This window comes from Protomyctophum parallelum (assembly GCF_964188405.1).
Source record: "Protomyctophum parallelum genome assembly, chromosome: 10".
In the NCBI taxonomy this organism is placed as follows: Eukaryota; Metazoa; Chordata; class Actinopteri; order Myctophiformes; family Myctophidae; genus Protomyctophum; species Protomyctophum parallelum.
Genome location: NC_139704.1, coordinates 6,052,970 through 6,067,430, shown reverse-complemented (window position 1 = coordinate 6,067,430; position 14,461 = coordinate 6,052,970). Strand labels below are relative to the sequence as shown.

The following is a 14,461-nucleotide window of genomic DNA, read 5'->3' as shown; positions in this document are numbered from 1 at the left end:
CAATGTGGACATGCTTCATACCACTCAACGTGTAAAGGAGTATAGAGTATAGAGTGACACTAGAGTACAATGTACAATTTAGGCATTTGCAGATACTCTTTATCCAGATCGATTTGCAGAAAGCAAGGTAACTAAATACTACATCAAACGCAGTAAGTGTCTGTGTTGGGGTACAAAAAAAAGTGTTTGCTTAGAACTCATAATTATGGTGTGTTCAGACTCGGATGGTCGGAGTGGCGCGATTATATACAAAGTCAATGCGAAGACGAGAAGTTGCGATGCAAATACCGGTAGGCTATATATTCAGGTCTGTAGAACCATCTGGTAAGGCCAGAGGCCTTAGAGGGAGTGTAGTGCTTGGTGTGGCGTAAAGTTGCTCGGGCATGTCGGAAATTGCCAGATTTGGGACCAATTGCTTTGTATAATTTATCTTCTTTCCAAGATATAGGCCAACCCCATTTCCCAGACCGACTGATATGGTCATCCAAAATAGAGAAATGATTAACATTTTAAAGTGAAGCACCAGGGGCGGGGGCAAGGGGGGGCTTTAGCCCCCTCTGGTGGAGGCTTAGCCCCCCCCCCCCCCCCCCAAGCCGCCCCCTCCAAACAAGTCAAATTTACTGACTTCTATGTAAACCAAGATTCATTAGCCCCCCCCCCTCTAAATAGCCAGCCCCTCCATAGCACCCCCGGTCACAATTTTCTGGAGCCGTCGCTGCGCACCCACTGTGGCTGCCACATGAAATGATTGCTTAAATGTTAAAAGTCCATAGACTTGGCTGCCAAAGCCAGACAGTTAGTTCACTTATAGTATCTCTTAGTTATCATCAAACGACCAAAGTCTCCCTTTCTTCCCTATAATTGGGCTCGGAGCCTGGCGAGCCGTTGAGACAGCTCATCCTGATCTGCAGAAGCCACAGTGCCGCTGATGGGGGCTGTCTGCCCCTGCGGCAGCTGAATGTTCAGATCCAATCCCGCCTCGTCGGCCATCTCCAGCATCAGGGACTCCACCTGATGCTGTGGCGTCGAAAGTGTCGTCGTGCTACTCATGGTGTCCTCCATGTGGGCCGTCTGAACGTCCAGCGTCTCAAACTGACTTTCAAATCTCTCCATGAGAGCCGAGATCTTTTCCAGGTTCATGGTCTTCAGCGTGGCGCCCATGCCCGTCACCACTCCCGCCATAGACCTCGTGACCTTGTTCATGGTGATTGCAGTTTGGACCCTCACTGTAACCGCGTCGACTCGATGGCTCATTCGCAGATAGTTGAGTGACTGGGTCTTCTGTCTGATGGCGTTCTCCGCGTGGATCCTGGCCACGTCGTCATTTCCTTTTTGGATCGCTTTCTTGATCTTGGCCTTCTCCGCTTTTTCCTCTTTTTCACATTTCTTTGAATTACGCTGAAGTTCTTTGGCAGCAAACTTCAGGCTGTAGAGCTGATTCTCCATGTTCACCATTTTGAAAGTAATACTGCCAACACTGAAAAAAATACTGGAACACTGCTGTTATGTATTTGACGTCTTCCTAATAAGCTACCCGTAGCAAGCCGTTTTTAAAATATTGCATAGTTTAGTCATGTATATGTAGCCAATATGTTGCGCAAATGATGTGCAAGGTCATTGAATAAAGACATTATATATAGTGTAGTGTGATGTCACGAGCCATGTCCAAATATAGTGCCGCTATAAGAACGTTGCTATGGTGATTAATTTAAAGTTCTTTGAGAAGGGGACATTTTATAAAGAGATCTCCATATATGGACATAAAATATATAATAATATAATTTATATAAATAATCATTAACATGGTGAAACACATCTTGATGATGTCATCACCATGTTTTTTTCAGACCTCCAGTTCTAGGAAACACAAAATGGGGGGACTTTTTTTTATTATTTCCACGCAACATCTCTAAAGTATATTAATGGCATAGTAAAGTGTTGAAAATGAGTGGTATTCCCCTTTAACTCATTCTGACCGGGCACCCATTTTGGTGTCGGCATCATGTTATGCTTTAGCTATTTAAAAATAGCAGATCTACAAGCTCATATCGCGCCACCGAGTGGCGCGATACGAGCTTGTAGGTCTGCTATTTTTGAAAAATCGAAGAACGACTGACATTTTCAGAATCTGATCTCAGGTCAGAATGGGTTGATCAGACCAGTGTGTGTCCGGTGGAAACCTCGTATGAATCTGATCTCAGGTCAGAATGGGTTAAAACATTTAAGAGTAAATAGAGTCAAGGTCAAAGCTCTGATATACCCACCCAGGGACTATCATCCATCAGAGAATCAAAGTCTGGGCCATTGTCACGCACACCGACACTGACACCTAGTGGTAGTATTGTAGACACCAGTTGAATAAACGCTCTGACTTACACCAGATATGCCTAATATCTCATAGCACAGTTCATATCGATATAATCAAATATAAACACAATGTAATAGCACAGTTATCAAAATGGTGGCGACACTGGTAGTGTAGACATTACAGCGCCCCAACGGTGTGCCGAGGCACAGTGGCGCTTATAGGGTGTCAAGTCCAGGGCATTTTGTGACTAAACCACAAATTAGTACAGTAATGCAATATAGACAACTATAGTCAACTACACATCAGCCCTCTGATGTTAGTAGTTTTCACTATAATCACGGAATTACATCACAATGCAAAATGTGAATGTTGGACACCATGGTTGCGCACCCTCACAGATCTACTAACCTGTTGATGACCACCAGGTGACCACATAGCTCTCTACGGTCCTCCCAGGTTTTCCCTTCAGTAGTAGATCTGTGATAGCAGCTGCTTCCAAACATCGGCCATCCACTGGAGTCTGGGACACGACATGTAAATAGGTTTTCAATGTAATGGGTCCCAGGGGTGGTCTTTTAGATGGGGCCCAGCCACATTTTGTGAGTCCCACTTCAATGACATTAGGAGTAATATTTTTAAATTTTTACAAATTGCAGCATTTAACTCCCATTATATTATTATAACCATATAACTCCTACTTATATGGTTATTATAATATAATAATATGGTTAGCCTATAGTCATGTAGAAAATAAACACAATTCCAACTATGACAACTTTAATATTTGCACAGTATTATGCGAACATCAACAGTGCAAAGTAGCCTATATGCTATTCTTTGCACTGTTATATAATATAATTTTAGGCAGGTGGTCCGCAAACCCCCAAATCAACCGATCTGGGTTTGTCATGGCCTATACCGATTAGTAGTGATCAAGTTTTTGGTTTAGACTAGTCATTGGTCCTACAACTACAGGACAAACCCTCACCCTAAACCCAACCTGCCACGGGGCAGCACACCGTCCTAAACCTAACCTTAACCCATGTCTAACTAATGACTAGTCTAAACTAAGTATGCACCCCAAGAGACCGGTAGCCGATATTAAAAAATGATATTAATTAATTTAAATTATAATTGTTTTAATTGTCAAAATGTAAAGCAACACAAAACAGTGTTCTTTAAATGCATTTAAGAATATTCATCAATTCGGGGGAAATAATTACCGTCAATGGGAATTGTATTGAATTGAATTTGTGTGAGACAGAAATCTATACACCACAGCTGAATATAGGCCCTCAAAAAACTTGTATACGTGCAGGGAGCTCCTGTTTTGTTCTATCAAATGCAACATTAATAAGCTCCCACTTAGCAGCATTTCTTATAAACTGACTCCTAAATAAAACATGACAAAACATAACAAATTAGAAATGCACTCTGTGGAGCTGCCAACTTGCGCTTTGCATACAAGTTGGCCATGAATGGCCTACTACCAGGCCTACTACCAGGAGCTGCAAGTGGCTTTGCTGTGGGAGCATTCGAGTTCAACGCACTACCACTGTAGCTCCCCTCCAAGTCCCCTTCCTTCATCTCATACTGGCCAATCAGAATGCCTGTTGCCTGTGATTGGTTAGCTGATTTGCTCGTTTAGGCTACATAATTAGCGGAATTCTGTCATTGTCAATGGCAAATCTTGAGACGCGCCTTAACTTTTCTGCCCACACTTTTTATTCTCAATATGTACTTTGCTCAGTCAATTAAATCATCACTATGCGGTGATCAGCCAATCAAATCTTCGCTATGATTCACACACAAAGCTGGGCCCCTCAAAAAAAACAAAAAACTATAAGACAAACTGACAGCTGTCGAGTGCCAACAGATCTCAAAATGAGCCAACAAAAATAACCATCAATCAATATTTAAATAAAACCTGCGTGGAGTGAGGGGCGCTTATCATACATCAGTACATCATCACATTCCGGCCAATCATTTTTGGCATCCTCACTTTTTATCCTAAAGGAGCAGTCAGTGATTTGGGGAAAAAAAACCCCGGTCTGCCCCGGTAACGAAATGTGCACATGCACACGCTCTACAGTGGGGGGGACACGAAAGTGACACAACAGGAAACACAGCATGCGTACCAATGCCCGCACCGGCTCGATCATGATTGGCCCCTCTCTATTCTGCACAAAAAAAGAAGTGATATTTGAATTAACCCATTCTGACCTGAGATCAGATTCATACGAGGTTTCCGCCGGACACACACTGGTCTGATGAACCCATTCTGACCTGAGATCAGATTCTAAAAATGTCAGTCGTTCTTCGATTTTTCAAAAAATAGCAGACCTACAAGCTCGTATCGCGCCACTCGGTGGCGCGATATGAGCTTGTAGATCTGCTATTTTTCAATAGCTAAAGCATGACATGATGCTGACACCAAAATGGGTGCCCGTTCAGAATGGGTTAAGTGAAATCACTGAATGTACCTTTAACTTTTAAGCCCTCAGCCAATAGAATCATTGCTATGGGGTACACACAGACACACTAAGCTGGGCATAGGAGGGGCTATAGCGCCCCTCAAAACATAAATAGACAACGTAATGGCTCTAATAACTGTTGTTAGAATCTCCCTCAAACAACACTATAGTGATGAGTGGGATGACAGTCCATCTCTCTGCTCTTCTGGAGCTCCTGGCACAAACATACAGTTCTGCACAACTTTCAGATGATCTACGGGGTGGTTCTTGAAAGTGGGGTCGAGGGGGACCCTCAGGGTTCCTTGAGGGGGGTTCCAAGTGGACCCTAAAGGCCTATTCATAGTCTGGATTTTCGGTGGCGAGGTGACCACCGCTCCGGTGGTGAGCTGACCACCGGAGCTGAAATAACGTTGAGCGGTGGCGAGTATAAAAACAGAGAGAAGGGCTGGAGCGGTGGCGGTGGTTTGCTCTTCACCGAGGCTCGTGACGTCATGTTGTAGTTCGGTGGTCACCCCACCACCGAAAATCCAGACTATGTATGAGCCTGTGACTCTGAGTGTTCAAAACAGAAACAAATGGGCCCCATAAGGGTCCATTTGGTTCAATGTGTATTGTGTACACACTCTCAAAGGTATGGGTGTCGTTGAAATAAAAATATTTGAGAACAACTGGTGCAGTACAAGTCTTTCCGTGACTGACTGAGGGCCAGCAGTGGCGGCAGCCCTAGGCACTGAGGTGCGGCAGTGGCTCAGGGGTAGAGTGGTCGCTTGGAAACTGGAAGGTTCCGAGTTCGAGCACTGGTTCCCCCAGAGTTAAGAGTGGAAGTGTCTTTAAGAAAGACGCCAAACCCCTAATTGCTCCTGAGGAGCAGGTTGGCGCTTTGTGTGGCTGTGCATGAATGTGTGTGTAAATGAGTGAATGTAATACAGAATCTATGTAAAGCTTGGATAAAGACGCTATATAAATGCACTATTTACCATTTATGATGCGGTCCTCCTACTTGTCCTCCTTGTCAAGACTTCAGCTCCGCAGTCGTGGTCCTCGTCTGTCCTCGTAACGGCACCACCTGCTCTACAATGACCTAACATACAGAATGAAACATGAACGCAAGAATGCTAAATATCTCTTTAAAAAAAACCTGAAACCTCTGAACCCTCAAATGCACTGCTTACTTTCTTTGAAGGGGATGCATTGTATGTTGAATATGGTCCTTCATTGTGCTCCTATATTATTTAAATAGCAAAATACAAAACGTATATTATTTTACTTTTTGTGTTAATAAAGAGGACATCTGGACAGGCAGATAGCGGTCCAATGATCCTTTGTGGCACCAACCTTCGGGGTGTATAGGTAACCAATGCACAGAGTTTGGACAAGGTTTTTGGAAAGATTTTTAAAAGACAAAATTTCTGACACCAGAATTGACATTCAGAATTTAGGCTTTTAGAAATATTAAAAAAAAACTCTTGTCAAAACTCTTGTAGTGTATGGGAGGCTTAAGTCTGATGTACAAGTGCTCACAGCATCTTGACAAAGGATTTGAGCTATTTTTGACAATTCTAGAATATTTTGTTCCAGGGATCCACAAAAGAGAAGTATTTACGTACAAAAAAAAAGCATAAATTATTGAACATTTTCCAAACATTGTTCACATTTTTCCGTATACATTACTTTAAATTGGCCTCACTTCTAAAAGGGTTAAAGGGAGGGTTAAAGTGTTAATGACAGGACCTGACTAGGATCAGAAGCTCTTAACCCATTCTGAACGGGGACCCATTTTGGTGTCAGCATCATGTTATGCTTTAGCTATTGAAAAATAGCAGATCTACAAGCTCATATCGCGCCACCGAGTGGCGCGATACGAGCTTGTAGGTCTGCTATTTTTGAAAAATCGACTGACATTTTTTAAATCTGATCTCAGGTCAGAATGGGTTCATCAGACCAGTGTGTGTCCAGTGGAAACCTTCGTATGAATCTGATCTCAGGTCAGAATGGGTTAATATACAGTCCCCACCACATCACCTGACTAGGATCAGAAGCTCTCAATACACGGTCCCCACCACATCGTCGATCTTGAGGATGCAGCGCACCGTCTCCGTGGCCAGAGTCAGCGCGCTGATGGACACCAACAGAGGCTGAACCACCTGCTCCTCCAGCATGTTGGAGATGCCGCCCTTGCGGACATTGATGCCGGCGCCCTTCTCACCCTGGGCGTGCCTGTTGCGGAGCTCCGTGACGGTCGATATGGGGTTCAGCCCGGCGTTCTCCGCCAGCGTGGAGGGGATCACTTCCAGGGCGTCGGCGTAGGCACGCACGCAGTAGGCCTCCATGCCCGCCAGGGTGCGGGAGTATTCTGCCAGCCGGTAGGCCAACTCGATCTCTGGCGCCCCACCTCCGGCGATAACAGCCTTCTTCTTGACCAGGCAGCGGATGACGCACAGGGCGTCGTGGATGGAGCGCTCGGCCTCATCGATCACCAGCTTACTGGAGCCACGCACCACGATGCTTACGGTCTTACCGGGACTGGCGCAGCCCGTGATCTTGACCAGCCTGCCAGAGCCATCCAGACTCACCTCTTCTGCCGACTCGGCTGTGCCCAGCATATCTGGTGTGAAATGGTCAATGTGGGCGACAGGCTTTGTTCCGATAGTCTTGCAGATGAACTCAATGTCCTCCCTCTCGATGTCCTTGATGACCATGATCTTCATTTTGGTGAGGAAATGCACGGCCAGCTCACTCAGCGCATCTCTGAGGATAGACTTCTGGATGAGCAGGACGTTGCAGCCTGACTTCTTGATGTGTTTGCACAGGGTGAGGGTGTAGGTGCGCTCCTCTCTCAGCACGCGGTCCATCTGGGTGTAGTCGGACACCACGATCTGGTTGTCCATGTCCGTTTTGGGAGCGGACAAGCAGAACTGGATCAGGCCGATCTTTGCCTTCTCCACGCGGGGAATGCCGGTGACCACCCTCTGTGTCAGCACCAAGCCATCTACAAGCTCACAGTCATCAATGGTCCCGCCAAGCTTCTTGATGATGCGGATGTCACGCAGGTCCACGTTGGTAGCAGTGGCCGGGTCTATCACCCTCATCATGGCGTCGACGCTCATGGGTGCCAGCGACTTGGAATACTGGGACACCACCTTGGAGCAGAGAGAGGTGGTGGCGTTGTTGATCAGACTCTGGCGGTCGCTCAGCTGCACCGGCGAGCTCATGTCTGTCAGCACCTCGACCGCCTTGTCCACGGCTTTCTGGAAGGACTCGGAGATGATGGTCGGGTGGATGCCCTTCTGGAGCAGTTTGGAACAGGCCTGGTCGAGCAGGGCTCCGGCGATAACCACCACAGAGGTTGTGCCATCTCCAGCCTCGATGTCCTGGGCTTTGGAGAGCTCTACAAGCATTCTCGCTGCAGGGTGGAGCACCTGCATCTTTTTCAGGATGGTGGCACCATCATTGGTAATGGTAACATCACCTTTCCCATCCTGGATCATCTTATCCATGCCCTTGGGTCCGAGGCTGGTTCTGATGGCATCTGCGATAGCTTTCGCTTGAGATATATTATTGAACCTGATCTGGGCAGGCTTGTCGCGGTCTGTATATGGCCCCCTCCTCCCGCTTTGGACCTTCGTTGCTTCAGGCATTACTACCTATTAATGTAAGTAAAGTGAAAAACAAGACTTTAGTGACTATTCGTATAAGTGGATATACGATATAAGTTGTAGAAAGTTATATGCCTATATTTATATTATTTATTTAAATAACTACTGTTACTACTGTACTGCTGTAATTAATGTATCCTCCTTACTGATTGTTTGCACTATTGGTGAGATGCGTCGCTGTGCTGTACTTGTACTGTACATTGACAATAAATTGAATCTCTCATCTCATATATAACTGGCTATGATGTGAGCATAGGTGTAGCACAAACCGTTGCCCAAATATGGACTTCCCGGGTTAGCCTATGACGGTGGTGTGGTAGGCGGAAGTTTTGGAACAAACCAAAACTTGCACAAATGCATACATTGTCGAACATGACAAATAACTGTAAAAGCCACACCAATGTTAATGGAGCATATTTTCAACCATTTTCCACGTTATCTTCATAATCAACTTTATTTGTCACATCACAGAATTGCAAGTAAAAAAGTGGGTGAAATTATTTTCTGTGCATACAGTAGGCTACCATGGGGGGGGGGGGGGGGGGGGGTTAGGGGATCAAGGTAGGAAAGAAGAAAGTTTGAGCACTTTTACCACAAAAAGTAAAGGGTTTCAGATCATTTAGAAGCTGGGGTTTCTCTTATTTTATTTACAGGCTGTACAACCATGTAAAGTATTAGGTCATTTACGTCCTTTATTTACTGTCTACAGTATGTACTGTGAATATATTGTTCTCTTATATTCAAGGTGTTACGGTAGGATGCTGTACCATTGTCTATATCCGGGCACTTCCAGCGCGTTCTATCATTCAGTGTTGTATTTCCTGCATGTGAGCAGCACTAAATAAACATCACAGATGAGAAGCTAAATGTCTACCGAGTCAAGACTACTTTGTAATCCTACGCAGGGAGCCGCTGAGCATACAAGACGATGCTCTACAAACCATACAACCAAAGGGTCTCTTTTCCACAAATACATTTACACATACCTGAGATTATATATATATATATATATATATATATATATATACAGTGATGGGCAAGCTACTTGGAAAATGTAGTAAGCTACACTACCAGTTACTCTCTATTAAATATAGCTCAACTACAACGAAGCTATCCCCAGATAATTGTAGCAAGCTACACTATAAGCTACATGGCAAAAGTAGCTAGCTACATGGACACTAATTTTAAAAAATATATTTTTTATCAACTTAATGATCAAGTTTCCACCGAACAAATAGCCTAATAGGCAGGCAAAAATGCTGAGTTTGATTGTTTATTAAAAAACAAACAGGAAACAAGCCCTCTGTCTGGCTTTTGGTGTCAACCTTTTCACATTTAGGCCTACTTGTATTAATGTAGCCTACCTTGCGGTGTCAGGAGCCGGCTGATTCATGTGTTCAGTGTTGGGAAAGTTATTTTTTGTATTAACTATAGTTCAGTTCACAGTTATTTTTTTTAAAGGAACTAATTCAGTTCATAATTCAACATTTTGAACTAAAGTTCATGGTTCCAAAAAATGAACGATTTTTGTTATTTTTTATTATTATTATTGCCACAGCCTAGCCATTTGCACACCAGCTGAGAGACATAATTTAGACTAGAGAATGCTAGTCTCTCAAGACAGACTGTTGCCTCGATAGGCACTGTTTTACAGAATATTTGAGGATGGGATACTCTAGATTGAGAGAATGCTGACAGGCACTTAAATGAGATGTTAATGTCCTGTAGGTAGACTTAGAAATAAAACTAGTGTTGACTAATCAATACAAGTGGCTCTTATTTTGATGGGGCAGTTTCTGCACAAGTCCGTTTGACTTGTAAACAAGCTACGATGAATGAGCTGTCAAAGTACTATAGTCGCTAAACCACGTTAGCGATCAAATTTTTCAATATGAAAACTTTCACTTAGACAATGTAGGTTACACACACACGCTGGAATTAAACATGGAACCTGCAGGCAGCATTAGGTGAGTAATTCATTGTGTTGTGCTAGAGATAAAAGGACAGCTGCTGCGTGGGATCCTCTTGCTTAACAACATAACTGTGTCAGACTCATCTTATCTAAACCAACCAATCATGGATTTTTTTCCAGGGATTTTTTCCCCCACAAAACTTTATTTAACAGTCAATTTGTAACGTATAGCTTTTGTTGAAAGCTACGTCACTACTTGGGTCTAAAAATAGCTACACTACAAAAAACGCTACTTGGTTCAAAAGGAGTGAAGCTACCATCAAGCTACTGATAAATGTAGTTAAGCTATGTAGCTTCGCTACTTGTAGCTAGCTACTGCCCAACACTGTATATATATATATATATCTATATATATAGCGGCTCCTAGCCAGCGGAAATATGACAACGCGCCTCCAACTGATGTCTTTAAGGTAGTTTTATTTTCCCATTGGACACCGTGAAAAACTGCAACACAAAAACATACAAATATTCTCTTAAACACAATGCAATATGAACTGTGAATGTCCTTGTTGTGACTGTTGACGGTCAATCATGACTTCCGTGTTATATGCAAACAAACACAATGAGACGTGCACAAACGTAGGAGCTATACTTTATATTCTCTTATATTTCATATTTGAGGACGCTCTTTTTTGACGTGAGGAGAGCTCCTCGCACCCCTGCAACTCTGTTCTGACTGGGCCAGCTCACACAGGTGCCATTAATACTGACTCACTCTACTCACAGGGATTCTTCCTGCCTGCCCTCACCAGGTCATAATGTGAACAGCATTAGAGACCAGGCACCACACACGGCATGCAAATACAATGTGTACCCAAATAAACATACCTATAATGTTCCCATGTTGTTTTGTCGAAAGGTAAGTAATAAAATAGAATAGAAAATAGAAATAGAAAATTACAAAAACCCATTGCTGGGACAGTTACAATATATACGAGGAGCGTGTGCATGACAGCTGCTGTGTACTGTGCATATATACTTATTAGCCGCAATTTGCAACTCTAGATTTTTTTATAATGGGATGAATCTAGAGTTGCAACAATTAAGCTCCATCCACTTCCTATTCATCATTTTTGGTTTGTGATCTGCTTGTCTTAAATGACGTTAAACTCACCAACATTGCAGCTGTAGTCCAAGCTTGAATTATCCTCTTTCAATCTGCCGAGCTTGTTTTTCATAAAAATCCACCGTAGAGATGTTATGAGTTACTTTCTGCCAAGACATCCTCTGCAAGTGATTCTTTTTCTAAGTGTTGCAGTTTGGAAGCACTCGTTTTTGTTAACGGGTCGCGCTGCTGCCTCCTGCATTATGTGCAAATTCGAAACAGGTGGAACGCAGGGCCGTTCAGTGACGTACGACGAGTGCTTCCAAACTCCAGCACTTAGAAAAAGAATCACTTGCAGAGGATGTCTTGACAGAAAGTATACGTAACTCATAACATCTCTACGGTGGATTTTTATGAAAAACAAGCTCGGCAGATTGAAAGAGGATAATTCAAGCTTGGACTACAGCTGCAATGCTGGTGAGTTTAACGTCATTTAAGACAAGCAGATCACAAACCAAAAATGATGAATATGAAGTGGATGGAGCTTGTTGCAACTCTAGATTCATCCCATTATAAAAAAATCTAGAGTAGCAAATTGCGGCTACATATATACTGTACATCAGAGCTGCCATGTCTCACCCTTTGAGTGTGACAGTCACGCAATTTAACCCTTTACCACGCACCACGCCACACATGCCATTTCACAAGCATTATAATGTTAAATGATAAATAACAATTTTCTCTGCGGCTCCGCCGCGTAATAACGCACGCTCCTCACAAACGGTAAAATAGCCGATCTGCATGCAGCGCTGATATATGCAGGAGGGTAAACAGTGGACCAATTCGTCAAGTGGTCACACAATAAATAAATAAAAAGTGTTACACGCCCCAGGGGTGTGGCTTAGTAAACAGATATATATTTTGTAACTGATCTGCCAGGTTAACCTGAATAAACAGGGAGACAGAGTCAGTTTCAGTGTTGTTCGTTTCTCTCTTCCTTGTCATCTGATTTATTAACAATTATGCAGGTTCAATTACCCTTTGCTTTTCTTTCTTTGTTTAAAAGAGTTTCACTTACTGTAGCCTATGAACATTCACATTTTCACACAATATCAATAAACCCATCTTTTCTTATACATATTCATCAACATCACAATACATATTTTCCATTGATATTCCCATATGTTTACTTTTCTCAGCATCAAAATACTGTAATATACTGTTTGGCTTTTACCAATGTGTTGTTTAGAATTAATTCTTTTTTAACTGTCATGTCTCCATGCACTTATTTATATAACCATGAATTATCTGTATCATGAAATCACATTCTCATCAAATTAAATTGCTTCTGTTCTTAAAACAGGTTAACAGCACTGTACTGACATGCTACATACTAGGCTACAAGATACATTTCAAGGCATACTGGAGAGGATTATTAAATATATAATACTGAAAATAAACATGTCTCAAAGTACACAGTAGAAACACATTTAACATTACAACAGGAGCTTTTACCACCAAGGGAGCAACACAAATACTGTCAGTGAATGCGGAGTTTAACATCGCTTCGAAATATTTTTCATGGAAGACAATATAGCCCCCACAAGTTACAACAAGTGAGAAGTGACCTGTGACTATCTCTCTTCTATACTGGTGTGTGGCGTCTCTTGCGTGATATGAGGAAGTGGAACGGTGCCATAGCCCGTGCACATTATAGGGACAAAGTCGTGTGTGTGTGTGTGTGTGTGTGTGTGTGTGTGTGAAGTGAAGTGGGAGGGGCCGCATCGCGACTTGTTTCTGTTCATAGAGAGAGAGAGCCCACAGATGTGTTTGAACTAAGAAAATGTAAAAATAAGGAATTTTCCCACAATCCAGTTTTCTGACATATTCCCCAATTTCCACTGAGATTATGGGGTGAATGAATGTGGCCAGACCCATCTTCTCTTTCTGTCATAGTGATATCAGATCATGTCCAAATCAGGTTCTCCAATCTTCAGTAGCCTCTTTTTTGAGTGGCGCAACCACTCCCTTACGGAGCTATGTGTGTGGCTGGCTGGGTCTGAGCACTATTTGTATGGCTTGCTGGGTCTGAGTACTATGTGTGTGGCTTGCTGGCTGGCTGGGTCTGAGGAGCATAGATAGATAGATAGATAGATAGATAGATAGATAGATAGATGTCTTTTTCATTTCTACTTTAAGCATGAGGAGGCTGCAGTGCAGGGAGAGCAGCTGGCATGGAGGTAGCCCTGGAACATGACTCTCGTATTCATACGAGAGTCATGACGTAACTTCACCCTGGTTTTTGCGAACGCTACATTTACAAATAATTAAAATATATAAACATTCGCATTTCAAATATAAAGTACTCACAAAGTGTCCCACGGGTGTTAGTTAGTTGCAGCGCCAGCGATTAGAATTTCTGCATCCCGCGTTGTTTAATAAAAAGCATTTTTATCCGAGGTGTTATTTTGCCATTGGCTTTCAACTACGCGCCCCTATCGGTCGGGAGGAGGGTGGCACTCGGTGTGTTCGATATAGGTACGCTGACCGCCCTGCCAATACAGACTAATAGGCGAGTGCGCTCCCGGTGTGCAACTGTGGATTTCCCAAACGAACCCCGTTTGAAAAAAGTAGCCGGGGAGCTCGGACAAAAATGCTTTTTATTAAACAACGCGGGACGCAGCAATTCTAATCGCTGGCGCTGCTACTAACTAACACCCGTGGGACACTTTGTGAGTACTTTATATTTGAAATCTGAATGTTTATATACGGAAATCTTGTAAATGCAGCGAGCGCAAAAAACAGGGCAAAGTTACTGCATGACTGGCATGATAATCATCATGGCAGTCATGTTCCAGGACGTCACCTGACCTCCTATCTAACCTGACTCACAAGAACGCCTTTGCCACCTGGTGGCGGAATGTGGAATAGGTCCATTCCTACAACAGCTCATTCCCAAGACACAATAAGGCTGTTCAAAATACAAAAACACATAACAAAAATGTG

General features: G+C 43.3%; 2 protein-coding genes across 2 annotated transcripts; both read right to left on the bottom strand.

Annotated features, from left to right (window-relative positions):
- Window positions 1–855: 855 nt before the first annotated feature.
- On the bottom strand, window positions 856–1,455 carry LOC310865378 (charged multivesicular body protein 1b-like; the record flags this gene model as incomplete). The annotated part of the gene is made up of 1 exon (XM_083774469.1): window positions 856–1,455. One exon carries the CDS (start codon window positions 1,453–1,455, stop codon window positions 856–858), a length of 600 nt encoding a protein of 199 aa, XP_083630595.1.
- A 5,369-nt stretch (window positions 1,456–6,824) lies between these two features.
- LOC310865271 (T-complex protein 1 subunit delta-like) lies at window positions 6,825–8,420 on the bottom strand (the record flags this gene model as incomplete). Its single annotated transcript, XM_083774296.1, has 1 exon — window positions 6,825–8,420. The coding sequence occupies one exon, from the start codon at window positions 8,418–8,420 to the stop codon at window positions 6,825–6,827; it is 1,596 nt and encodes a 531-aa protein (XP_083630422.1).
- Window positions 8,421–14,461: the final 6,041 nt, after the last annotated feature.